This window comes from Manacus candei, unplaced genomic scaffold, assembly GCF_025592945.1.
Source record: "Manacus candei isolate 608988 ecotype Guabito, Panama unplaced genomic scaffold, ASM2559294v1 h1tg000028l, whole genome shotgun sequence".
In the NCBI taxonomy this organism is placed as follows: domain Eukaryota; kingdom Metazoa; phylum Chordata; class Aves; order Passeriformes; family Pipridae; genus Manacus; species Manacus candei.
The window spans coordinates 6,786,842-6,814,175 of NW_026138076.1; the positions used below are offsets into that span (position 1 = coordinate 6,786,842).

Genomic DNA, 27,334 nt, shown 5'->3' on the forward strand with positions numbered 1-27,334 from the left:
CTTATATATTCAGATCTTGTGTGGTAAATCTACACTAGTGTAGCCCTCCTGAAAACATGTCAGGAGAGAGGCAGAGAATAAGATTTGGCTGAAGTTTAAGTTGTTCCATGAACAAACAAATAACAAAAATGTTTTACTGTGTCTCCTATGCCCCCTGCACCTCCCACCTTTTCCTTTCTTGTTTCACGTACTCCATATCTTCCACTTCTTCATCTGTCCCCAGCACACCTATTTTTCACACCACAAAACCTCAAGCTTCCTTTAGTTTTCCCCCTGAGTTCCCACAGCATTATCCTGCCTCTGCTGCCAGTTCAGAAAGCACCATAGAGCTTGCCAGGTTCAGCTGATGAAGGTGCACCAACCCTTCAGCAAGCCGAGAGCTGGGCTCTCTGTTTTTCCTTCAGTGTGTGGGAATTCAGCATCCTTCAAAACTGGATGACACTGGTGCACAGATTCAAGAGTTACTGGAGAGGAACTAGAAGACAGACTAATGACATACAATTAATTTCCTTCTGAAACACTGATAAAATAATCATCTTAAAATAAGCCATCTGTCCGTCAGTCCCAATCTTTTCATACGTTTCAGAAGCACAGGTCATGCCAGTCTGGGTTTCCTCAAAGCTCTCTGTCACAGGCAAACCTTCAAAAATGCTGTTCTAAAGCACCACTCCCAAACTTCTTGAAGACTTGCACTGAATTTCAACAGTTTGGCTTATGTGTTCCCAGCACTGTCATTGCACAGGTGTGTACCAGCACAGATGTAAACATGAAGGCAAGATCTTTGTGGCATCTGCTGTCCTGAGCAGTTTGGAACAAAAAGGTCAACATTTTCCTTGAACCCTTTTTGGCAGTGCCAACTGGGATAGGGAAATCCCAAACACAGAGCATGGACATAGTTGTCTACAAAGTTGTTCTTTCAAGATGTTTTATGACACGAGAGGGATGTTCCAAGGGGAAGAAAAGTTCACCCTCTTCTTACCTCTCCCCAGATGCCAACAGTGTCTCTGATGTCATTTTTACAGTAAGAGAGTTGTCTGATGCAATTGTTCACAGCAACACTGCTTTTTCCAGGAGCTAGATCTTCTTCTGCCATTTCTACCCAGCCCAGAGATCGCACAGCAAAGCACTGAAAAGAAACCAGAAAATATCTGTCATGCAACAGAAACCAGACAGTTAAGGTTAAAGATCCCCAGCTAGGAGGGGAACAAAATTAAGACCTTGTAGATGGGTTTATTCTCAAAGATAAGTAAATGAAAACATAATTTGTGAATTGCAAGGTGAAAACATTCAAAGAAGAATGCATGACTTGCTATGAAAAGTATCTGTGGAGGCAACAGTAATGCTTTTCAATAAAATACTTCTGTTTAATATAAAGAAGGAAACAAGGGAGCAGAAAATAGTACGACAGAAAAATAAAGGAAAAAGCACAACTACAGACAGAGTACAAATGAAATTTTAGCAGGGATCTAGAGCTCTAACTGAAAAGAAAGAAAATATTAGTGGATTATGTCTCTTGTGAGATACCCACTCACTGTCTGGCTTTTAACCAGAAAATTACACTTTTTTGTGGATTACAGCAATCACTTCTGCAGTAAGTTTAACTAAAGTAGCAAACAATAACAAATTCAAAGCACTAAGAAAAAGATAAGCTACCATAAGAGGAATGCAGACTTTTTCTAGAAGACATTAAAAATTACCTTTAAAAGACCCCACTTTAATTATACTTTTTTTTTTTAGCAGAAAGATGTTTAGCCAACCAGAGCACTCAGTTGGCAGAACAAGCCAAGGCGACATTACTTTGCACATATGGTGCTTTTTGCAAACAAAACAAAAGGGGAGAAATTGAATAGCACCATCCCTACCCTACATCTACTAGAGCAGAGAATAAAAAGCTTTAATTCTGAGAAAAAAACCCCATGCACATTTGCTCTCAGGTTTTATGGTGGGAGAAATACAGACCTTCCACTAAGTTAACAGCTGTTTGTCTATGAGACCAAGACTTGCTCCAGAGAATGTTACAGGAATCTCACTCCCAAACAGCAATGCAGAGCCAGCAATAGGCACAACAGACTGACTGTTGCACCTCCCTAACAGACACACCAAATGCTTAAGATGGTCCCTAAAGGTTCAGCAGTAGTAGACCAATACTCATTGTCCAGTGCTGCTGCCTTGTGCCACAGAGCCAGAAAGCAGACAACCATCCTGGATGCTGCAGGAAGGAAGGCAGCACCAGTGACTGCTGGGAGTCCTGCTGCCTCCAGCAGCACCCTGCCACACGGGCAGGCAGCTCAGGAGCAGCCAGGTCCATGCTAGAGCTACCAATTAATCCTTCTCCTTGAGATGCAATAAATAACTCAGCTTCAGAGTTCAAAAGCTGACACTGAATATTCATTTGCCACCTTCTAAAAAATGCTGTAAAGCCAGCAAGTAGATCAAGCTCACACACCATCACTAGCGTGCCATTTGGGAACAACTGTTCTCAAAAAGAAGCTATCACAAAACACCAAGGTATTTTAAATATGCATAATATGTCAACTTTGGCAAACTAAGGGAGGAATAATATTCACCAGTGAGTAAAAAGATTAATGAGTTTCTTCCTCATTTCCTTTAAAACTTCTCTCCTCCTTCAGCCTTCTTTCATTTTGCACAACTGCGCTCATCCAAGCTCACTTCACCATGAAGGAAACCCAGCTTAAGAGCCTGCTTCCCAAACCTCTGGTACCTACCCCAATGAGTCACTAATGATGCATCTCATCTCGAGCATCAGACAGCAAATACGCTCTGCAATTGTGTAAAACCCTTCAGTGAGTGTGAATAAAAAATTAAAGCCTTTGATGACTCCACATTTTTTGTGGATTTTTTTTTTTCTTTGCAAAGAAGGGAATCAACATGCAAATTCTCCCACGCTGCTCCCTGACCCAGCTCCACTGGAAACCCAGGGAAGTGCTGACTTTCAGTTCTACATGGACATGAAGTAGAAGGTGAAAGAGTAGACAAAGGAGAGTTCACCACTCAGGGGTGCTCTTCACTTCAGGGCTACACAAGATATTAAAATATCAACTTTTTAGCAATTATTACAGTTGTCTAATCTTAAGATTGCAGAATTGTTTCTGGCACATCAGATGTTCATGAATCTTGCTGAAAGTGCTGCTATACCCACTGGGGTATTAAATATTTATCTTTGCAAGCTTTAAAACCACCAGTTTTTACTGTACCAGAAGAAAGGGGTTTTTTTGATAAGTATTTAAATATTAAATTGAATAGCAGAATACTGGCACAGAGGAACATTTTCTAAATCATAAGAGAGGTGAAGAACTAAATATATACAACAAGCATACTGTTTCCTCATTACTCTTCATATCTCTACCACATCTGCAATTTGTTAGCTGCTTTCTGAACACAAGGACAAATATAGAATCACAAATGCTTTGGGTTAGAAGGGTTTAAGATGACAGAGTTCCAAACCCCCTGCTGTGGGCAGGAACACCTTTCACCAGTCCAAGATGCTCAGAGCTCCATTCAACCTATATACTCCTTGCACTGAACAGTGTGTATCTTAAGAAGGTCAAAAATAGTGAAAGACAATCACTTCAAACTGACAACAGGTAAATCTCTGATTAGTAAAGATGGTAAACTGTTTTGGTATTTTTTGCTGGCCTTTTTTATTTAAAAAATATTTAAAATGTATTTAAAATTCTCCAGCAGTGCCATCCACTGTATTTCTTCAGACCACTGTCATAACAGTACAGTGAGCTGAACAGGACAGTCTTGTTCACCCCACATATCCCCCTCCATGCAAAGAGCTTGGCTTCCTTCCCCACTTCCATTCCCTGTCGGTGCTTCCAAATTAGGAAGACCTGAGAAAATCCCATCTGGCAAGTTTTTGTTTGTGTATTTCAAAAGAAATCGTTACCATAACTCAAATAAAATGCTTTAGAACAGCTTCATGAAAACAAACCAGTTTCCCAAATATTGCAAACAAAAACGTCTCAATCAACACCAGGGAGACTCAACACCCCACTGACAAGGCAACGCATGTACCGGAGTATACACATAAATGAAACTTTATTTTGCTCAAAATACACCTAAAGACCAAAACCCTTCTGTGTCCTGGTTAACTGAATACACGCTCTGATGTGACTCGGCAGTGATGGCAGACCTTCATGCAGATTTCTGAACTAGAAAATATGTGGACTCAGTATTGTGATACACACCACTCAGCACCAGTACACACATCTGTGGGGTGGGAGAGAGCTGGAAGTCTGAGCACACATGCCTGTGTGTCTGTCTCTCTCTGCATATTGCCAGTAGCTGGATTATAAGAATCCACTTCATGTTTTATTGCTGGTTGCTTTTTTTGCTCCCCTTCATTGCTTGACTTAGAGGTTCTCTTCTCTTTAAAATAAAAGAGCACAAAACCCAGCAGAAACAAACCACCTAGTGTCTCCAATCAGATATGACCTAATTTTTAGACCGTGGCTAGCTGAGTTAGCTGTGACAGCAGAATTGCTTAGTCCTCTAGCACACTAATACAGCATCATGCTTCCCTGGCTCCCAACGATGATACTCACAAGTCAAGAAACAAAGTACTTCCTTTGACCTGAAAGAGCTTTGCTAACACAACCTCTTTTCTTCTGGAACTAACATCTAGAGTCAAACTAAGCTGAGCTGAAAACCAGAGTGCAGCTCTTCTTGATTATGAGCTCAATAAAACAAACATTCCTGGTAATGCCAGTTCGCTATGGACCTCTACTCAAGGCTCACAAATAATTACTGGCAAGTCATAATTATTGGCCTGTCATAATTTCAAAGTAATCCCAATGCCAACTTCTGGTTTACAGCAGACTACCTGATCTCTTTCTCTGTTAGAGAAAGTTTTCTGTGCCTAGTCAGACCGCCTGCTTGCCCCCAGACTCTTTTCAAGAGCTGGCAAAAAGAAAACAGGTTTGAAGAAAACCAAACAAAGTTGATAAACACAGCAGGATAAAAGAGATTTAGAAATTGTATACTGTGTTTGGATCACTGCTGTTTGAAATTGGGAAGAGCAAAGATACTACCATGAACACTGTGTGGCTGAGAGAAGAGCATGGAAAAATGTCATTTAAACCATGGAATGTTAATAATCTTGTATTTTTATCTTGACTGGACTTTGCATTTCCTGCCTGGACATTGTGCAAAGAAAAGACCTAGGAAAAAAAGACCACCTTATCACACACTACCCCATGAAAAGACAGATGAGAAAAAATGAAAACACAGGCATTGCTGCTCGGTTTTACAGTTCTGGGGAACCTATGTTTGCATGGCTGCAAATCCAATTAATGTTTCAAGGTAAATGATCTGTAACCAAAGAACTAAACTCATAAATGCTGTTGTCCAAACTCTGTAAAGAACCATAAACCTCTCTAGCAGTGCAGTTCTGATCCAAAGCATTGCCTAAAGCTGGGGAGCTGTAGGATTGAAGAAATGAACAAACCACAGATTACACTTCTGCTCTTTGGCATTGCAAAACCTTCACCACAGCGTAGGGTTCTGCTCTGAAGCAGCTTTTCCAAAAAGCACTCCGGTAGGAGCTTTGGCAGGAATGCAGAACCACGACGAAGTTCTCCACATTGGCAAATGCACACACTGGCTGTTGCCCCGTGCAATGCTAAGCATGTACCATCAAAGAAAATGAAAATATTGAGAAAACCAAAGCAAATACAATCCCTTGCTAAACAGAGGACAAGAGATCAACTGCACATGACTGATGGCAGAGTACTGTTGGAAACTGGATGGGTCATAAGGACATGGGTAGAAAAGATCCAATTACAGGGAGAAAATTAATAGAACATCAGTTTGAGAACAAACTAATGTACATTACAAGACCACAGACAGATTACTTTTCTTATTAAACAGCTGCTGGCAGACACTATGAACATCTGTATTAAGCATATGTTTGCCCTGATGCTTTAATTCTGTGCTACTTATTTCTTCTTTACTTCTGAGACTACAGGACTTGATTTTGAGCAGTTTCCCTTTGTTTCATTTTATGTTTTTCTTTTTCAAAGGTTATATCTGTCTGCAGACATACGTAAATCATTACAGTACTTAATAAGGCCTTTATCACAGACCACTGAGCAGGCTTGTGCCTGGAACACAGCATGCAGGTCACATAATTAACCATTTATTATGCAGCCAACATAATCTTCAAAATTTTACTTACATTTTCTTCAACAGTTTTAAAATAAAACAAACTATCATATTATTTTATGCTTTGGAAGATCAAGCATCATAACATATAGCCACTCTATCTTGAGGTAGAAGTATGTTCCAGAATATTTGCCTGCTACACATCAAGAAAGATTACACTGATTACAGATGAAAATATTGGAGAAGATCAAAGCTAGACTGAGTAACAAAAGAATAAAGAGATCTTATGCAATCAATGAACAAGCAAACCCTTTCATTAAATTGACATGCCGTGCATCCATTTTCTCAGAGAAATACTGATAGTTGTCACATAGAAGTTCTTAGTTACAAAAAATTCAAAGTGAAAAATCAAAAACATACTAATAAGATTTTTCAACATTTCCAGCTTTCTGTTGCAGTTCATCTTGTATTATTTCAATTCCTGAAAATGTGCATGCAATAAAAAAACAAGCACACAGATATTCAGGTCACAATGGAATTCAGAAATCATTAATAAATGCTATTTCAAGCAGATGCTTATAAACTAAACTTCTGTGGAATTAAATATGAGGGCTTTACCATAAAATAACCTTTATATGAAATTACTTCTCTAGAGGAGGTCAATACTGAATTTTCTGTTCTCACAGTCTCTTACTAATTCTCCAAGCCACTATAGTCTCATTTTTATCAGACTCACAGACTCCAATGTGTAGGATGACAAAAGTCCCTCTTTTGTTTTGAGCTTAATACTTCTGTCTCAGTGGTTCCCACTGGCTTACAGCCAGAGGTCAAATCTGCTCTTTCAAGGCAAGAAAATGTTGCAGGACCACTGCGCTGGTTCAAGATTTTTTGAATCCCAATTTCTTACTCATTATTATACTTCTGAATCAAATGAAAATCTAATCATTTGAGCAAAAAATGGAATGGACACTACTATTCTATACTAACACCCTCTGTAGTTCTGAAGAGGAAATTAAAATCACCTTATTCTTTTCTTTAGTCTTCTCATTAAAAAACAGGTTTTGATTTAAGATACTTTGCACATACCCTGACTTCCCATCCTAAAGGGATGGGTTTATGGACTTCGCTTTGAGCTAAGGGTATTTTGGGTTTCATTTTAATACACTGAAATAAAAAACTTCCTCAGTGAAGACAAGGCAGTCATATTTTTCAGTAGAAACTCACACAGGATGTTCAAATTAGGGTCTATTTTGCAGAGCAACTGAACTGTTAGGATAACTCAAGCAGATTTCACTAATCTGCAACAAACAACAATGACCCCAACAAACACACATAAGCTTTGTCAGCAAAGACAAGCTCTGCAGGAGTTTACAAGGCAGAAAAGAACACAGGCCTTCATTTCCTTAAAACTAATGCTCAGCACTTCTTAACTTTAACCTTACAAGCTGTATTTTCCTGATGTGGACTCTTCTTCAGGCTGATAGATGTAAGTGGTTCTAATGCAGCCAGCAGCACTCTATTTAGTACTGTGGTGCATAATTTTAAAGGGAATATGCGTGACATCCAATTTAAAAAAAAAAACCACAACAAAACTCCTGCATAAACATTGCCCCCTAAAAAGCTCCCAACCTTTAAGTGAACTCTTGACCTTAATTGAATCAACAGAGAAAAACCCTCCAGCTTCACTAAAGTCAGAATTTCATGTCCTCTTAGAAGCAACATTATTACAAGTAATTTGTTTTCTGCAGATATTATGTTTAAAACGGGATCCCAAATCAATGAACTTAAATCACCGTTGATCAATTCCCAGTCTTCAAAAAACCCCACTCAAATAAGCACTAATCCAGAGTCCAGAAATCTTGAGCCATGGTGGACCTCCCACATTTGAGGACCCACTTACTGTCACGCTGCCTCCCTGCAGCACCACGGAGTCATCATCTTCAAGCATATGGAATAATGCAAACTTGTGTAAGAGCAACATGGCACTATGATGTACAGCATATCTCACGCTTTTAAATCTCTTCAGAGATAATATTTATCTCCCAGTCCCTTTTCTCTTCAACGAAATGCAGGAAATTTTGACAAGGAAAACTTCTCATTTTTTAAGTGAAATTTAGAAGTAGAACTAATAAAAAAATAAATATACGTGCAAGCCAGAGCTATCTAAATATTGCTCTGTCATTTAATATAATGTTCCATTTTAATTGATTTTTAAATTAACTTCCTCCATAAATGTACTTTCCAGCAAGTCCCCAATGGACAAATAACCTACCAAGTTTCTCTCATGCTGTTTTCAAAATGTGTATGTGCAATATATAACAAACATAAATATATATATATTTATATACACACATAAATATATACTCTGTACTTTTTCCATTAAAACTCTATGCAGAGAAATGGTAAACATAGTAACACTGCAAACTAGAACAAGCTCTTTCCCTGAGCTGCCCTAAACTGGCAAGTTAATGTAAATAATTGAAGAGAAATACAAAAATATCTGTCAGTTCATCTTGTAGCAAGATGATGAACAGATATTCAAGAGGCAATTCACAATCAACAGGTCGTTCTAAAGCTGAAGCTGACAGAGGCTATATATTGTTTTAGAGGTGAAATGGTCAGTCTCAAGTGGGGAGTATGAGGGTTGCAAGCTGTGATTCCCTCTGCACTGCATTAGCAAAGATGCTGGTGTGCTGACAGGGAGGTCTGCCAGCAACATCAGCCCAGGCTGCACTAAACTGGGAGCTGCTTGCTCACCAAATCCATCAGTCTGCTGAATGGCAACAGGAGCTTTTTGCCTGTGGCAAATATGAATATGATGAACACTGCTTCTTCTCCCAGTTTCTCTCTATTCCTCAGGGCTCCTTCATCAATCACATATAAAGTACTGCTGGCTCATAAAGAGTTTACTGTGTTGCACCATAAAACAGTGAATAAATTGTGATTAAAAACAATTAAAAATAAGAAACATTAAAATATTAGAAAGTGAAAATTCTCCCAAGAAAAAAAAAACTTGCTTAGAGCAGCAGTTTGTTTATTCTTTTGTTCTGCTGAACCACCACAGTTTGTTAAATGGTTGTATACAGCAAGATGCTATACAGAGATTCCAGTCAAGAAAAACTGGAGCTTGCACCTCCATGAAGATGACACTGGCACTTCAACCTAGTGAAGCAATAGAAAACCCTTCTTACGCTGCCATCACTGGAAGAAACAGCATCATTAAAAAAAATTAAAACAAAATCACACATATTCACGTTTTCTCAAACGTGGTCAGCACTTCCTGGTAGAGAAGCTACAATTGCCAGAGCACTGTTTCACTTGGGAAATGGTTTCCCATTACTCGGAGGCCACGGCAGTGCAGTCAGTGTCATACAGTTGTGATTTCAGAGGCAGGGCACGCTGGCTCCAGCCCTGCCTCACCCAGCTGGCAGCCAGGGAAGTTGCCTCCCCACAAGGAGAGTGGTCACTGGTGCACACCTAAACTGCCCACACAACTTGGCCACTCATGGCACTCATAAGGTAGCAATTACTCCAAGGGAAAAGCATGACCCACACAGCTCCCATCTGCACCATTCATCCTCCTGTAATCCAGTTGAAGTCTACGTTCTTACTACCCCAACAATAATTCCTAGCCAACAGACCTGTAATTGTCAATACTGGAACTTCAAATGCCAGGAAGATACTTTGTTTTGATTTGAAACAAAAATGTTCCTGTATTTTATCTTCTCTTTTCCCAGTCATGTAGAAATCTGGCAGCTCAGTACAAACCTTTTGTACAGTATATCTTAATAAAGCAAATCCTGATAATGCCTCCAAATTCAAGACTTAAGTCTTGCATTACAAACCTGGAGAGTAACAGTAAATTTTATATTTAAATTTTAAAGCAGTTTCCATTCTCTTTCATGTAAGCAATGGTTTTGTGATATATTTTTTAAGGAAGGCTACAAGTAAAATCTCTCCTCTACATCTCTCCTACTGTTTAGTCACTCATGTACTGATCCTGCATGTTAGGTTCACATCTAGTCAGATCTCAGAGATTATGGGATTTCTAAGAGAGAAAGACTTGCAACATTTTGCAGGATCTAATTATAATCTGGAAGGGTTTGAGAAATTAAGCTACATTATCCCAGATAATTATATTTTACATATAATATAACAAATAAACATACCGTAACTCTGTATGCCATGAACAAAGTAAATAGCTGAGATTTGGGAAAACACTACAAATTCCTCTGCCCTGGACTCATCTTCATATTTGATTAAACTACACTCCATTTAGAAACAAGGCAGAAGCAAATATCCTCTAGATGGAAATCTGTATGATGATGTACATCACACCATGACATTACCACTTAACACCTAATGACAAAACAGATGTCAGAAGGACTATCAATCACAGAGAGATAAAGAATGAGCAAACATACTCTCTGAAAGGTCTAGTGCACAGAATGAAAAAGACTAAAAAAAATTGTCAAGGATATGTATTTTAGTGCTTTAGTTGGCTATTTAACTGTTTTTGAAGCAGGACATCTTCAAGCACCTGCACCATTCACCTGCAACCTCTCTATAGCTGGGAGGATGTCTTAATGCTGCTAATGGCAAAAAGCCAAATTCAGAGACAACCAACCAGTTTAGAAACAGCTGTCTCCATCACTCACCATTGCTACCCAGAAGCTGCAAGGACGGAATGCTGGAAAAACTTTTGCTATATCATAGTAATTATCAAGACTGACCTTTTCCTGATTATTCACTGGATGTTTCAAACAGAAGATATATATTTTGACTCATAATTTTGAAAGCTACTAAAATGACTATCTGGTTGCTGAGAGGGGGAAGAAACTAAGCAGACCCTTTCATCTTTGAAAGAAACAAGAAATCCCTAACATCAAGCTCCACTACAGTGCTTTTTTTGGGGTTAGGTTGGGTTTTTGGTTGTTTTTTTTTCCCAAGATCTTATTCCCAGGGTTTCATTCTTCCCTCTGAAAGCCTACCAAGAGGCAACAATTTTTTAAAACTACTTAATTCTTACTCTATGGTTATTTTAAAATACTTAAAAACATAATTTAAGTAAAATTCATGAACACTGAGCATAATCTGCTTTCCTGCATTTTGTGAAATCATTTCTATTGCATTTCATCAATGCAAAAATCATTATCTTCAAAGAGAGTTTTTAGTTTACTATCAGCAGTAGCTTAGTGTTAAAAAGAACTATACACACACTGTTTAGGCTACTCCCCAAAATACAGAAATCTGCTGTTCACAAGAAACTTTCAGCTACTGGCAATAAAATTCTTTGAAAGAAACAAAACAAAACAAGTAACTACTCCCTCCTGACCAAGGTACTATTCAAATTATAGAGATGAAGATCGGAATTTTTCTTCCTCTCACTCTTATAAACACTGCTTATAATTATGGCTTAGGTTGCAACACAATGATTACCTAATTAGGAGCTGAAAAAGTAAAAGCAATCATGGTCAAGAACTTTCCAAAAAGGAATAAGGACATTTTTAAGCTACCCTACAAACTACCCTGGAAAAACCTTAAGCTACCCTGGAAAAACACCACCCAAAGTAACAAATGTGATTGCCTAAAGTTAAAAATTAAAGACAGAAAACACAGAGCTGTTACAAGAATCAGGAAAACAGGGACTCGTAAGGAGATGGCAACCCTCCTAGCCTCATTAAGACTAATTAAAAGCACTTGGCTTGTTAAATTTAATAAAACTAAGCTGAAGAAGAAACATAATGGCCTTCTATAAATGCATGAGTAGATGGCTAAACACAGAAGAGGACAAAAAAATGGTCTAAAAAGTTTAGTTAAAAGGTTTTTGACCATCAAAGGAAGGTAATACTTGAATTAGTTTTTCAGTTAAGACTAGTCAAGGCAGACCCCCCTCCCCTCCCAAAAGCTTAAGAAGAAATTTGTAATTAACACATGGGATCATATACTGTGGTTCTCTATAAGAGTAAAGGAATGGGTTCAAGGTTTCTTTCCTATGGAATGAAAATCAAAGATTGTTTTTGAACGACACAAATTCCTATTCCAAAATCCAAGCAGAAATAACATTTCAGAAGAAAAAATGTTGAAGATACCCTATTTCTCTTTTAGATTAAATCTACTTTTGTAAAGAGACTTAAGATGGAATAACCTCCTAAGATTTAATTAATTTACTTGAGTCCATTAATTGAATTGAGACTTTCTTCAGCATTTCATGTGCTCATGAGAAGACTATATGCAGCCTGAGGTTGATGGTAAAACTGCTTAAAAAATGCTGAATACTCCCTGTTTACACCAAGAATTTTAAAAGCTACTCTGATTCTGAGAGAAAATTATGTACTTCAGTGTGAAAAGAATCCTTTTTTGGAATTACTAGACATGGCAAAAACTTCTCTCCAGTTAAGTCTTCATTTGCATCAGAAGTCAGATTCACGTCCATCCCCAAGCTGATAATTTACAAATGACCCTGTGTCTAGACAGGATATTTACTTCTGGAACAGACCAGAAAGAAGCAAATGTAGAATGCCTCCAAAACACAAATACCTGCCTACATAGCAAGAAAAGCAGATATGGATATTACATTCTTGGGGGGCATATAAGTATTTTGTAAAATTATTTCGATAGTGCTATTTACGAGCCACTTCGTAACAGCCACAAGTCAGCTTCTCAAAAACAGCCCTCACATTACTCTAAAAAGTCCAACTGGTTAAACCGTAAGGCTCAGCACCTTTCTATACTTTCACACACAGCCATCACATTTTACAACAATGAAAAAAAAGACAACACAGAAGAATTTACAGTCCGGGATTGGTAAAAGCATCTTTTTACCTTCCTTGAAACTCAATTAGGAAGGCACACATTGCTCTACAAATTAACTAGGAAGGTTACGATCTGTCTCCTGGGAAGTACCAATTCAAAATCCATTTCTAGTTGTGCATGTTTCACATGCAGAATTAGGATCCTTGTCAAGTGCAATGAGCCATCTCTTCCAAGAAATTCCTATCAAAATGAATTACTGAGATCAAGAAGCTGGATGTAATAATTCTCCTCTTTCCGTTTCTCCTTTATGACCTTGTACAGACAACCTGACCAGATGCCCAGGGTATGAAACTATGAACTGCATCTTAACCACATGATGTCTAGAGAAACATTTGTTCTTTACTGAGAATTTTGAATGCTTAACTGTGTTGCTGCATAAATCACTTTTCTTATAAGAATTAGATGAATTATATGGCATGCTTTTCCCATGCTGACACTTTCGCAGTGCTACTGTCTTCACAGAAGTTGACACCCTGGGTGAAGACAACTACTACAGCTCTCCACAAGATGGCACAGTTCCCTTTGCTGAAATACAGCATTACTCTGCCATAGAGAAATTTTTTATTCACCCCCTCCCAAAAAAAAAGTATTGGCAAATGTCATGAATTAGTTTAAATAGGTTTTAGATCTCTAACACATCTCTAACAAGGCTCAATCTAACAAATAGTTAATTGTTAGATAGTTAATAGTTAGATAGTTTAATGAGTTGAAAAAAGGCTGCTTTCTCTTATGCTGAAATGAAGAAAAAGTATCTGTGCTTGCTACCACACAAAAGCAAGCTTCAATCAAAGATAGTTAAGGCACCTAATACAGCAGTGGAGAGACTAAAGGGCTAAAAAAAAAATCTGATTTTTCCAAATCATCAGTTTCAAATCCTATGACTTCTTGCAGTCTCTCAATATTTGGGGTAAAATGGGACTAGCAAGGAATCCACCTACCCCGCTCCATTCCCATTCACGTGAGAATTAAAGATCCCAGAGCATTTTCAACAGGTGAAGATTTTCCCTGCTGTTTATGGACCACTTCCTGTCCCTGTGACATATGGCCGTGCTTGTCCTGTCCTTAGGGCAGAGGCACTAAACAGCTCTGCTCTCAGCCTCTCCTACTGCACAGCAACATCAGTGCTGCTGAGCTTCACCTGCAGGGCCACACATAGTCAGCTACTGCCCATGCATAACACCCACATCAGGCAGAAAGCAGGTAAGATGCTATGACTCAAGTGATTTTAAAAAAGCCAAAAACATGTATAGTTTCTCCTCTATTTCTTGTCTCGCTCCTCTCAGTCACTTCTATGAATGTTTCAGTGCTCAGTTCTGATTCTGTCAGTCACTGCAGGTGTATGGCACAGCCAAAACACTTATTTAAATTATCAGGATTTCCAATTACAGAGATTCACATACATCCTTAAAAATGGATACAAGTACAATGCAGAACTACCAAGACAAATCTTGTCTTGAAATATATATGCAAGCATTCAAAACCTTCTGCTGCTATTTTATCCTCAAACCCCTTAGATTACAACAGTAAAGGCTCTGATCTAATTATGGTGCTTGGTCACACAATGATCTAATTTTTCTTTATGAGTTGCATTCTCAAAATAGGTTGCATTCTGTCTTCTAAAATACAAAGTTTCTTGTTCTAAAAAGTAACTTCCTACTAGGTGCAAGTTGAAGCAGACACATCAAAAAGGAAGAGTACTTTAAAAAGGGACAAACTTGAAATTAAAGAGCAAATTCTGTCACTGAATGCCCCAGGAAGCTATCCAGCCATGACAAGCAACAGAGCCCTCTCTCACTCAGAACGGAAAACTCAGTTGTGCAAGAGGACAGTTATTACAGTTGGACAGTAGAATCTTGAGCTCTACAATCCAATTTCCTGGCCTCCGTAATTTTAAAATAAGTCACACTTTCCTGACCAAACTAAATATAGCTTTAAATCTGCAAATTCCTTTGATGGAATTAGTCATGCATGGTCAATCCACATTGTACCAAGAGGAGGGGTACAGTTAATTTCAAAACTTAGGAGACATTCTGCACCTTGCAAGTTTACGTTTACAACTGCAAAAATTTTAATTGTTATTCTATTGTAGATTTTATTACAGACCTTGGCTTCTGGATCACTGTTGATGCTACAAGAATCATCATCATCAGATTGAGGACCATTTCTGTTAGAGGGGAAAAAAAAAAAGAGACAAACTCAGTCTTAAATTACAGCACAATACAAAACAGAGCTGGTCACTCCACTGGAGTTATTGTACCTGAGCTTCAAAGAGGCATAGCGTAATGTTGCTCCTTCAAACTCTTTCAGACTTGGGTCCGGGTTCACAGTGGCTGCATGCAGATCCTAGAGACAGAGGCAGTGCTATTAGTATAGTTTTAATACTATTAGAGTAGTATTAAATACACCATCTTGTTATTTCTTATCTCAAAGGGAAATTAAATCCTCCCTGCAAAGAAGCGATAGTATTTCTGGCTGCAGTTGAAAAGAGGCATGCATATATTTCTCAAGCTGCATTTCATTCAGTGCAGGCATCTTATTTGTTACATCATGGCAGTTGCCCTGCTAGTTTAGACTGAATCCATTCCAAGTGGAAAGATCAGAAAAGGCAGCATGTTTGTGAGCTAGACATCCCTAGCAGTACCCCCATTCACTTCGGCCTAGGTTATGAATGACATTCATGGAAAAATAAAAGGGGAAAAAAACAGCCACTGCCATGCAAAAAACAAGGGTAATAGTATTAAAGGTTCTAAAATCTGACAATATACTTGCCTTCCAAATGTCACTATTAATCTTTCCCCCATTCAGTACAGCAAAATCACTCCATGGCTGTTTCTAGACACATAATTATTCACACAGGAAGAAGCACATTGATAAAAAAAAAAGAAAAAGAAAAAAAAACACAAGACACTGTTGTTAGCATTGATATTTACAAGATGGGTTAGGGAACAGATCACCTCAAACTTCAACTACTTACTCCACTATACTATGGCATTTGGAGGAAAGGGGAGAGAAGACATGCCTCTAACAGTTACTTACCAAAACAAATGATTGAAACAAGGAAAGTTAATATAAATTAGGAACAGACAATGAAATTACTCTTTAACTATGATCTTAAAAGCAAGCAAAATGAATCTGAATATGAATGTTGGCCACAGCTGCTACAGCCTTTGATAAACAGCAATTAAGGGGAAACATTAGGATTTCCATTTGAATGACATTTTTGTTAAAAGACCCTAACATTACTGGAACTAGAAATACTGAAATACAGCAATACATACGAAGATAAGAAACATACAAGGCAAAAATCAAATATTTCTAGAGAGAAAGCACAAGAAAACGACAAGGAAGGTAAGGAGGATTAGTAATGAGTGCAGAGATTTCTTGCTGAAAAAGTAGTTTTCAGAAGTCTAGCAGCTTTTTTAAAAAACAAACCAAAGCGAAACAAAGCACCTACCCTCTCATTTTCTATTCAAATTTCTCAAAAATTTGGTATAATCAAGCAAGTAGCAGTGCGTTTAGCACTACAACAACCCGAGATTCAGCCTTTCCTGTAAAGCCTGAGAGGAACAGCTGATGTTGGAGCTGCCTCTCTCCTCTACCCCACCAGGAGACAAATCCCACAGTCCTGAACAAAAGCCAGGTGGGACAGGAGATTTGACTGTTGAGCACCAAATCAAGAATTCCTGAAATTAATTCCCCTTTTAAGATGAGTTCTCCCAGGCTGTCCAGCTCAGCCCCCAGATGAAGTGGTTAATTTGGCCCAATCCATTAATATTATGCAGGGTAGACTTCTCACCTCAGAAGTGTTCTCAACATATCCCCATTGGAGGAATTATTTTGTGAAAAGCAGCTCATGAGTACCCCTTCCCTAACATACCTATGAATTAATTGATTTGTTAGCTTTTCCTACCAAGTCCCTTTTCTTTAATTATTAGTGGTTATGTTAACTACAGAAGAACTTTCAGAGGTGATCCAGGCCTGGGATGAGTCAGGCTATAAGACACAAACTACCTTCACCAAACTCTAACATAATCTCAAAGAAACTCTTATTGAAACTTAAACCCTACAGCTTTTTCTCTGCACAGGAAACGGAAAAGAGGCAGCAAAAGTTCTAAAATTTGGAAGAGAACATTACAAAAGACAAGGACTCAAAAAGGAAGTAATTTGGCAACACACAAGAGAAAAGAGTAATCTAAAACTAAGTCAAATTTAAACAGCTGTGCAAAACTAAAATACATTTTCATGCCTCTGAGGTGGAGGAAGGGAAGGAATGTTACAGGTTATTAATATTTAGCATTTATTAGCATTTTTGTTAAATCAGCAGGATTTTCGCATAATGCTTAACCCATAATTGCTTTGGATTGAAATTTACTGATCATCTTGTGAAAGAAAAAATGCCTTGCAGCCTGTGTAAAAGTAAGACATTTTCACATTTTTTTCCTTTTTAGAACGCTTTTTGCCATCAGTATGCATTACAGCATCATTTGTCCTACCCATTGTTTTTGATTCTCTGTTCAACAGTAATAACTGTTTTTCTTTACGCTAAATATCCAGAGTAAGCTACAAAATAAAAATGGTTGACTTGATCTGTTCTTTGTGGACTGCCTTCAGCTGTGAGCCACATTCTAACAAATGAAGCAAAGCTTCTGTATATTACATTATTTAAGAGACAGGGACACAAGAAAGTAAAATGAAGGGAAAAAAAAGAGGAAACAAGACAAAGGGTAAAAAGATGTTACTGTGGGGGAAAAAAGTGCTTCTAAATGTTTATTTGACGAACTCAAAAGCTGAAAGAGCCCAAATAAACTCACCTCACAACTAGCACATGACGATTCACAGCCAAATGTGACCTAGATAAAGGATTTTTATGGACTCACAGAAGCCTATTGGGACAGATATGAAATGCTACCCATGCCATTCTTCAATCCTAGATTAATCTCTTTCATATGCCTAAAACCTGTATACCCCCCAACCTTTTAATAATAAAGCAATACAAATTCCAGCATGGGGGGAATGAGCTAAACCAGTCCTCTCCAAAAAGATTATCTTGGAGCACAGGTTTCCAACAGCAATGAGAGAACCAGCAGTACATAGCTCACATGTGGATTTAACTTGGAGGTGGAAGCTCTCCACCACAGCTAGTGCAGCCAGTAGTAGTACTGGGATAAAGGTATTTGGGAGCCCCTATTTTAGACCAAATTCCACACCTTATGTGAAATGTCAGATTGACCACATCACAGACACCTGTATTAATCCTTCACAGGGAGGGAGAGGAGGAGCACTTGGGCTAGGCTGCAGTGCAGCAAACAGGTACTGAAACAAATATCACCTGCAAGTGACCTGGAGATAATTCAGTGCTGGCATGTACCAACTGCAGAGAGACAAAACCCTAAAAATTCATGGCAGCTGATATTGTCAAAATTACTTCATTACCTATCCCTATCTCTTAAAAACACACTGTGATTAATTTTCCTCTCACTACTTTGTACTGGGGTTCTGCTCAGAACCAGCTGAATCGCAAAGCATTCTTCCTCCAGTTCCATTGTAATAAAGCTCCAAACCTGTGGTTTCAAGAAATGCAAGACTTTTCCTAACAGTTCCCATTATAACTCCAGCTACACCTATTCTTTGTAGCAGTTTCTGTGTTTGGCAGGGGACAAAGTCCAGAGCTCAATTCATGCTCTTGTTTTGAACTCTGTTAGTGTAAGTCTGCTGGTACTGTATTGCAATTCTACCTTAGTAATCTCTGAGTTAAAAAACCAGTACTGCTTCAATAATGCTAAGATGCTTATCAATGAATGCAGAAACCTGCAAAAAACCTTTGTCTATACCTACCATAAAAATAATCATATCATATCAATACAAATTTTGCGAATGTATTTATTTTCCATACCGTCTTTTATGCCACAGTATATGGTCTTGATGGTGCCACAGAACTGCCTAAATCTTTGCTGGAACAAATTCCTTGCTGGACTAGAACTGCCATATCAAAACCTAGGTGAACGTACTATGTACTCACATACAAGTCTTATTTAATATATCTATACTGTATTAAAATCTGTTTCACAGAATCACAGAATATTCTCAGTTGGAAGGGACCCACAAGGATCATTGAGTCCTACTCTTAAGTGATTGGCCCATACAGGGACTGAACCCACAACTTAGGTGTTGTTATTAGTACAATGCTCTAACCAACTCATACATTTTGTATTCTCCGTGATGCTGCTGAGAACTAATGATCGTTACTTATAATCACAAACTATTATTCATTTAAAGCAAACAAAATTGTGAAAGGCTAAAAGTACACTTGATACATTACCAGCAGGTCTGAATTTTTAATTGTAAAGACATTTTAAACAGAAGTAGAAAAAATATTTGAAATGAAAATATGTGTTTTTCCTCTGCAGTTTACAAACCATCCTAATTTCTGGGGTCTTGTGAAAAGCACCTATAACTTACTAATTAAAGTCCTATTCTCCACATTTTAGAGTAAGAAAAATAATGGTAAAGTTATATCCCTCTTGTGTACATCACAGGAATTTATACTGGAAACGTGCAGCATTTTACATTCAGCATGTCTAGATTTTTTCTTGTTTTCTTGTACTGGAATGGTAACAGTTGCAGTTCTTTCTCCATGGATCCTCTCAGAAATAACTTTCAGCATGCCTGGTGCACAGTACATTACATGGGAGCTTGACTGATGTAAACCATAACTGAAATGTGGTGGTCAAGTTGCAAGTCTTATGAATAACATTTGTGAACATGTTGGAGCAATCTTTCTAAAATAATGAACAAGACTGTGCGTATTTAAGGCTATAAAAGATAAAAGTTTCAGAGGCAAGATGGTAATACATACTTGAACATCCTTAACACCTCTTAACTTCCATTTAAATTAGTTTGGTGCACATATGAACAAAATCAAGAACAGATGAAATGCTGTATCTAAATGAATTAAAAATCAAACCCCTAAGGATTGTCTGATCAAAAACTCAAAGCCAGTACAAAGACTTCCCTTGATTTCATAAAGCTGCAGACATTTTCCTGAAAAGTTAGTATAAAAAATAATTAATTTAACACCAAATTTATTTTATATTACTATTTAATTCCACAGATGTCTCCCCAGCATACTAAAACAAAGTGATTGTATTTTTTGTAGCATACTCTTCTTTATGATAATTGATTTTATTTTTCTACTTACATGACACCAAACCAACCTGTGGATTGTGCCTGAAAGGATTATTTTAAAAGGCAGTATCACATCCTGCTCTTTCAGCACGTGTGGAGGAGAGTGTGCACTTTTTTCTGTTTGTAGTTAAAGACTGACTGCAACACACTGATAGATATTTTGTACTGGTAGGATGTACAGAGACTCACACTTGAGAACACTTCATGTTTATTCAATAGAAAGCACGCTGTAAAGGAACTAGTGTCTCAAATGAAGACTCATATGTCTTTTTGTGATACTCCTACCAAATGAACCAAAAAGAAAGCAGATGCCAACAAAGAGTTTGGCCAAAAGACTACTATAATGTTCAAAAGTTTTATGTATCCTGTATCCAAATAATGCAGCAATGCTTCAGCATATGCTACAGAACTGCATAAGTTTCACATTCATCAGTGACTCATTCATCAGTCACTGCCTAACTTATCTGAGACATGTTTGATTTCATCCTACATATCCAAAGTTTACGGTGTTTTATGAGGCAAAACCACTACAAAATGAACACAGAAAATACATACTTACGATGCATTATCAAAAAGTAGCTACACTTTGGGACATTATCAGGTTGGTTTAGCTAACAGTTAAACCTGCAAGTTCAAAAAGTTATTTCAAGTTTCTTTACAGTATGCAGCCCACAAGAAGACACAGTATGTTACCTCAGTTTCTGGAGTAGGAGACGGAGTAATGGAACCAAGAGATCCTTTTCGTGAGCCCTGGAGATCTGTTGGGATGGACACAGGACGCTGCCACTGAGTTGTTCCTGTAGGTATGTGCCAGTAGTAGATCCCAGCAATGTCATTGATTTTTTTCCAGCCTGGTGGTAAGTCTGGGTCTGTCTGAAATGAATGATCACTCCATATATCTGCTGTGAACAGGAAGAAAAAAAAAGAATCACACAAAGACACAAACAGCTCTTCCATGGGTCTGCACAGCTGGTACTGCTGTTGTACAGTTCTTGTGTAAATGAACAACAGAAGAACATACTAAATTATTGAAGCTCAAAGTAATGTGACAAAGTCTGGTTTTGGCATATAAAGAGAGGAAAAAATGGTACTACTTACTGAAGACCTGTTGTAATATGGCAACTATCCAATATCATCAGATAGCTCTTCTAGTAAGATTTAGCTTCAAGTGCCTTAAGTCACAGCATAGAAAGTAATATTGGCAATTGTGGTGTACTCTATCCTCTTCATCACAGCACCTTCCCTTCTCAATGCATGGCAGCAGTATTGATGAGCATGTATTTCTCCTCATAAAAGTCAGCTTACCGTAACAGAAACCCCTCCACACCAACCAACCAAACCACACCGGGTTGACTTTCAACATCTAGAAGACTGCTTGTTCTAAACAACAAGAACATGAGAACTGAGTGATCATTTCACACACACCCTCACTGTCACAAACGAACATACTGTTTTCAATTGGTTTTACAATGGGGTAGAAAAGAAACCATCAAAAACTCATTCACAAAGCCAAGGCAGAAATTAAATACTGGCACTACCGACAAACCTCCTGCTAATTTAGGAATGCACCAGCAATTCATAGTGCAATTAGAGACATTCCCAGATTCACCTGGAATTATAGATGCATGTAAGAGATGTCACTGGTGGAAAGCATGCCCTGCCTTTTTGGAAAGGCAGGGGCACCACTTCTGTGCAAACCAGCTGTACCCCAGCAGAGGCAGTTACCTTCTGCTGGGTATATGCTTTCCAGAGGCTGGGAAGGGAGACAGTGCTCTTCTAAACTTCCCAGATAAACTGCTTTGTTTGTGTTATTGTGGTACATGCTGTTAACCAACTGCTATGGTTGACTCCAAGGAACATCGAGCTGTAGAAAGAAACAAGCAACCTCCTGGACTGATGTTTCCACAAGCACTTGAGCAGAGATGATGAAGGCTGACTGCAGCACAGTGAACTGAGATAGTGAGAAAAACCCCCAAGAATACCAATGCTCACCATACCAGTGAGCAGTGTTTCATCTAGTCCAGCAACTTGTTTCTTACCTTCAAAGACAGTCCTCAAAACTCCTTCAGTGGGCAACAGATAATAAATAACCTGTTGTTATATTGCTGCTCTTAATCTCTTTTTGGAATTAAAAATTCCTTATTAGTCTAACCTTCACGCCTCTTTCTAGGTGTTTTATCACAATTGCTTATTTCTGAATCTGTCTCATTTCTGCTACCTGCATTTATGCACATACACACAAACAGACATACAAAGGGCATGATAACTTAAAATAACTCTTACACTCCATGGCACGAACCAGACTATTTCTTCCCCAGAATCACTTTAAAGTTCTTAAATTACTGATTTACCATTTGATGAATAACCTAAGCAAATTCTGCAGAAGAAATACTAGAGAATATAATTCCACTTACATTCAATAAAGAGTCTCACCCGTGGCCCAATATCTGAAATCAGCAACATTCACATATTCAGTTCAAGAAGTTCTCAAATATTCTAAACACCTGCTTCTAAATGTCCCCTGTTGTAGACTCTACTGCATTTAAATACATAGTTCCTGACTCCAAGGTCTTACATGTTTTAAAGGACATTCATCTTCAACCTTGCTCATTTTTGTTTTCCAACTGAACAACTCAACTGCACTCTTTTCAACCACATAAAAGGAAATTAAACACAAAACACTTTCTGCAATTTGATCACATCATGCGAGAAGTAATGTGATCAAATATCTAAACATACACTGAAGTATGTGTGGCAATATCTGTGACTCCAGATACCCTTGGATAAGTTCAAATAACCAGTTCATAAAATTCCAAAATATCGCAACAATGCCAATGTTCCTAGAACATACATATTGGGTAATGCATGCCAGGATAGCAAAATAATAAGTCTTTATTATGCAGAGAGGCAGAGCTTCAGAGTAGTTCAGGTTCATACCATTTACAGAATTAAACAGCCATACTTCAACACTGCTAGGACACGAAATGTTATTCTCCTCACCTAAGGTAGGCACAGCTTCTGTCCTTGCTATACATACATACGTATGCATACACAGTTATTCAAATATCCAGTCAGGAAAGTGTTATGCCATGGCTGCATTAAACTACTAATTTCAAACTAATCAACCAAACACGCAGAGGAACCAGCTTATTGTTATTTATTGTTGTCATGACATGCAGTACCAGAAAGACCTAACAAAGAATTACTTTCAAGTAAAAGCAGACAAAACTCAATAGCAGAAAAATTGTTAACCCAGCGACCTAAACCAAAAAGATTCCTGCAACACTTAGTTAGAAAAGAAGAAATGATCTTGTATGTGAACAAACAGTTGGAAGGAAACAATGTAAAATATCTGGGAGCACTCAGGTAAGAAAATACCACCTGGATGCAGTACTAATTTACTTTGAAAACTTATCCATTAACAAAAATAAATACACCAAAATATGTTTGCATATGCTTGGAAATAAAACAGGAATTAAATTTTGGGGTTTTTTTAATTAACATAGCTCAGGACTTTCAAAGGGCTGCATTTCCACACAAAATGCCTGTGATATATGCCTGTGCACAAGAGGCATGTTGCTGGTGTGCAGGTACTCCTCTCACAGAGAGACTGACCTCAGACCATCTGATAAGCATGGCTGAACAGGAAAGCAACAGATGGGATGTGCTCATACTGAAATACCATTCCTCGTGTTTGTTATGCAAAGCTGTACAACAATCCAACTCTGTTGATATGACATAAAACAAATCCAGTAGGAAAGAAAACTGATCACATTGGACTTCTTAATCTGAAAGTGAGAATTGCTCTTATGTCTACAAGGTTTTAGAGGTAAAAACATTAAATGGAAATAGTTCCTTGTGGTCTGTGGATGACTAAGTCCTTCATGCTTCCTCAGCGGCAAATGATTTGCAGTGATCAGGAACTTTTCTCTGATTCCTTCCAAGTCATCCCCAGGAGATGAAATTCTACTTGGCATCTCCTGGCCTTTTCTATGCCTTTCTTTATGCAGTTGTTGATGAAAGGTCAATGAACCAGGACCTCATGATTGCTTATAAAGCTTCTGGGTTTGAAAGTATCATTGCTCTGAACTTTAGAGCACGATTCACAAAAAGAATGTATCCTTTTGTACTGGGTTTGGTTCACCTACCACATTTATTAAACCACGATCCCCTGAAACGCTATATTGTTAGACATTTCTGATATGAAATGCATAAAGCAACAGGAGTAAGAAAAAACAACACTGAACTAGAATAAAAGAGGCACTCTAACTAAGCTGTATGAGAAAGCAGACACTGGGTTTCCTTAAGAAACCTTGATTCATATTATCTGTGTAAGCTGTCTTTCTACAGCAAGAAAGAGACAAATTCTTATCAATTGAAAAACTAATTTAAAATGTAACCAATTCAAAACTCTGCACAGGAATGAGTTATATCTTTACCCAGGCACCATGCAGATTCACACCACACTGCAGACTTTTGAAAGCCATCTCTTTCTCAAGGGAGAAAGCCCTTACTGAAGAGGGTGGCCCCACTGCCTAGGTACACCCTGGCAATGAAGTCCAAAGTCAACCTTCATTGCAGGAGAGTGGACAGTCAGCCTGCAGCTGACCCTTCACCTCAACTTCTATCCCTGTCCAAACACAGGGTGCACGAAAGCCGTCACTAGCGAGGCAGGCAGCTCTCATCCCAGATCTGCCCACAGTGGCACAGACATGCCGGTGAGTCCTCATCGGCAATCCGCTGCTTGGAAAGCTACCTCAGATTCGTGTGAGCTGTCACCAGCTGACTGCTGAAACAGAGTTAGAAATTCACAGCTGGTCTTCTGCAGGCAGAGTCATGTGAAGAGAGGGGTCGCAAACAGAGGACGGATGTTTTTCGGTTGGATTTTTATCTCACGAAAGACAGAAGCTTAAACTCATGTCCATACAGGGGGAAGATCCCCAAACCAGCTACTCAGGGAGATGTTATTACAGAAGACGCATGACCCAATTCTGGTGAACAAAGATTACAGTAAAGGAGACCCAGTAGAGGATTTTGAGGACCAAAATGGAAGATTGCATAAAACCATGAAAGATGTGACTTAAAAGAAGAAGCTAACTCAATCTGAGGAAAACCAACTGGGCTTTCCTGCCTCCATCAGGACCTGGAAAGGCCCTTGGGAAACCAGATTTTTTCCCCCACTACCTAAAGCTTGATTAAGAGTTGAAGATAGAGTCCCTTCTTAAGGGGGACATGGCTTCTGCCCAAAAACCTTTGCAACTGGTCTCTGCAGAAATCGGAGAGAGGAATTCGCTTGTTGCACCCCACCGTGCAGCCTTTGCTTCATGTCTTCAGAGACTCAGCAACATGGGGATGATCGGAATATTTTTAGAAGAATGGCAAAATTATGAAAAAAAATTAAATAATCAGAAGTGAAAGTCCAAAGGGAGGGCAGTGGCTGCAATGTCCATTCCCTTTTAACGTCAAATGGGGAACTAGTTGGTTGTTTCTCCTTAAAAATTAAAGTGAAAGAACAAATTTAAAAATACTCAGTAAGGCTTTAGAAAAGCAACAAAGATATTTTTGAAAGGTATAAATAGTCTTATAAATAAATAAATAAATACACAGTTGAATCTGATTTTTTGCCTGAATGGCTGAAACATGAAGCCTGTAATAAAAAAAACCACAGTAATAAAAAATACGGCCTTCATCCTGGTATCATTAAAACTTCAAAAATACTAGAAAAATGAAGTCTGTTATACAAAAGGAAACTGTTAATTCACTCTTTTGAAACAACTAGCAATAGACATGTACACCCAGAAAACCATAAACACAGTGATATTTAACTGCTAATTTTGACTAGGAGAGCCTTGTGAACACATTTTGTATTCTAAATAAGACAGGATAAAGTCCACATAATGTAATATATTTCTGTTTGTAACTCCCTTCTCCAAATGTCAGCCTCTGCCAATTACCTGATATAGAGCAGTAATAAATTCCATGCTGTAGCAGTAGTTCAGATACTAAGTCTGGGGTAATAATTAGAAATTTTGTAATGATGTTTTTATTTCAAGTTAAAATTATTTTACTATCTGAGGCTCATCTAGGAAATAGTGTTATGCTACTGCAAGGAAAAGGTAATAAACAACATAAATAATTCACTGAAGAGCATATGTAATTGGTGACCAAGCTCTGTGGTAAAACTAGTACTTTTATCATTTATGTTATTGTTGTTTCAGGGGAAAGGATAGTTATCAAATTGCTGTCATTTTGAATCACTCTTTAGCTCCTGTTCAATTAAACAGAAATTAAAACTAAAGCATTTCAGCAGGTTCTTTAAGAGCAGACTAAGTTGTGCAGCAAATGGAGAACATTTATTTTTCCATGGTTTTGCAATGCCATGAACAGTTTCCTCAGAACAGGCACCCTGTGTAAGGCAAGGTCCACATTCACCAAGTATGGGTCACATCAGTGGCATCACAACAGATGCAAACAGTACGCTCTGCATCTCAATGCATCTCAACAGCTTTCCAGCTGCTGTTCCTGACCATGTCAGTACCATCCTCTGCTGATGTAATTTGTGGATATTTCATGATTAGAGACACTAAATGCCATGAAGCTGAAACAGTTTTTAACTGGTTCAGGCTTTCTTCTGCAGGCACAGCTAGAAATCCCTTTCACCAGACACCAAAGGCAGTCATTTAGAGACAAACACAGGTGTAAAGAGAATGGCAGGAGCTCTGGAGGCACTTTCTGCAAGAACAGGAATGCACAGATACAACACAATATATTTTAATTTAACAGCAATTAATAATTACTCATCTGTTCTTTTAGAAAGTACTACACTGAAGTAAAATGTTCAAACAGGGCTGATTTGGTGCTCTAACAAAGGTAGAATGGAAGAATATCAAGCAGATGCTTCATTTTCTAATGACTAAAATTCTGTTATGTAGAAAACTGGTTTGTCCACCATCCTTAGCAAAACCTGTATCTATCAGCATAAATAAACCAAAGACTCCACCCACCATTGTCAGAAGTTGGTCTGGGACTAAAACCCAGCTGGTATGACATTGTGCTTGTGCTCAATTAATCATGATCTTTTACTGATAAAGACTAGAGATATACCACATCATTTCAATAACAAATCCGAGCACTCCTTTTTGGAAGGAACATAATCGAGTTCCTTCCCTCTCTGAATTTAAAAAGTACTGGATAGTTTAAAATA

At 38.2% G+C, this 27,334-nt stretch overlaps 1 protein-coding gene and 1 long non-coding RNA gene across 11 annotated transcripts in view; one reads left to right on the top strand and one right to left on the bottom strand.

Annotated features, from left to right (window-relative positions):
* Positions 1-27,334, bottom strand: part of APBB2 (amyloid beta precursor protein binding family B member 2) — a 178,963-nt gene that overhangs the window by 45,252 nt on the left and 106,377 nt on the right. For 4 of the 9 annotated variants that reach the window (XM_051789949.1, XM_051789948.1, XM_051789952.1 and 1 more), the window contains 5 exons: positions 20,824-21,032; positions 15,715-15,777; positions 15,203-15,288; positions 15,049-15,109; positions 980-1,126 (listed from right to left, as the gene is read on the bottom strand). In XM_051789949.1, coding sequence (XP_051645909.1) covers positions 980-1,126; positions 15,049-15,109; positions 15,203-15,288; positions 15,715-15,777; positions 20,824-21,032 — 566 coding nt within the window. The remainder of the gene's footprint in view (positions 1-979; positions 1,127-15,048; positions 15,110-15,202; positions 15,289-15,714; positions 15,778-20,823; positions 21,033-27,334) is intronic. The other 5 variants (XM_051789951.1, XM_051789953.1, XM_051789954.1 and 2 more) reach the window with 3 other exon arrangements.
* LOC127472232 (uncharacterized) lies at positions 15,301-27,163 on the top strand. 2 transcript variants are annotated; one of them, XR_007904923.1, is made up of 4 exons: positions 15,301-15,673; positions 20,792-20,933; positions 21,985-22,129; positions 24,775-27,163. It is a non-coding gene; the product is annotated as an uncharacterized LOC127472232 (long non-coding RNA). The 2 variants fall into 2 exon arrangements; XR_007904922.1 differs by lacking the exon at positions 24,775-27,163 and having other exon boundaries at positions 21,985-22,677.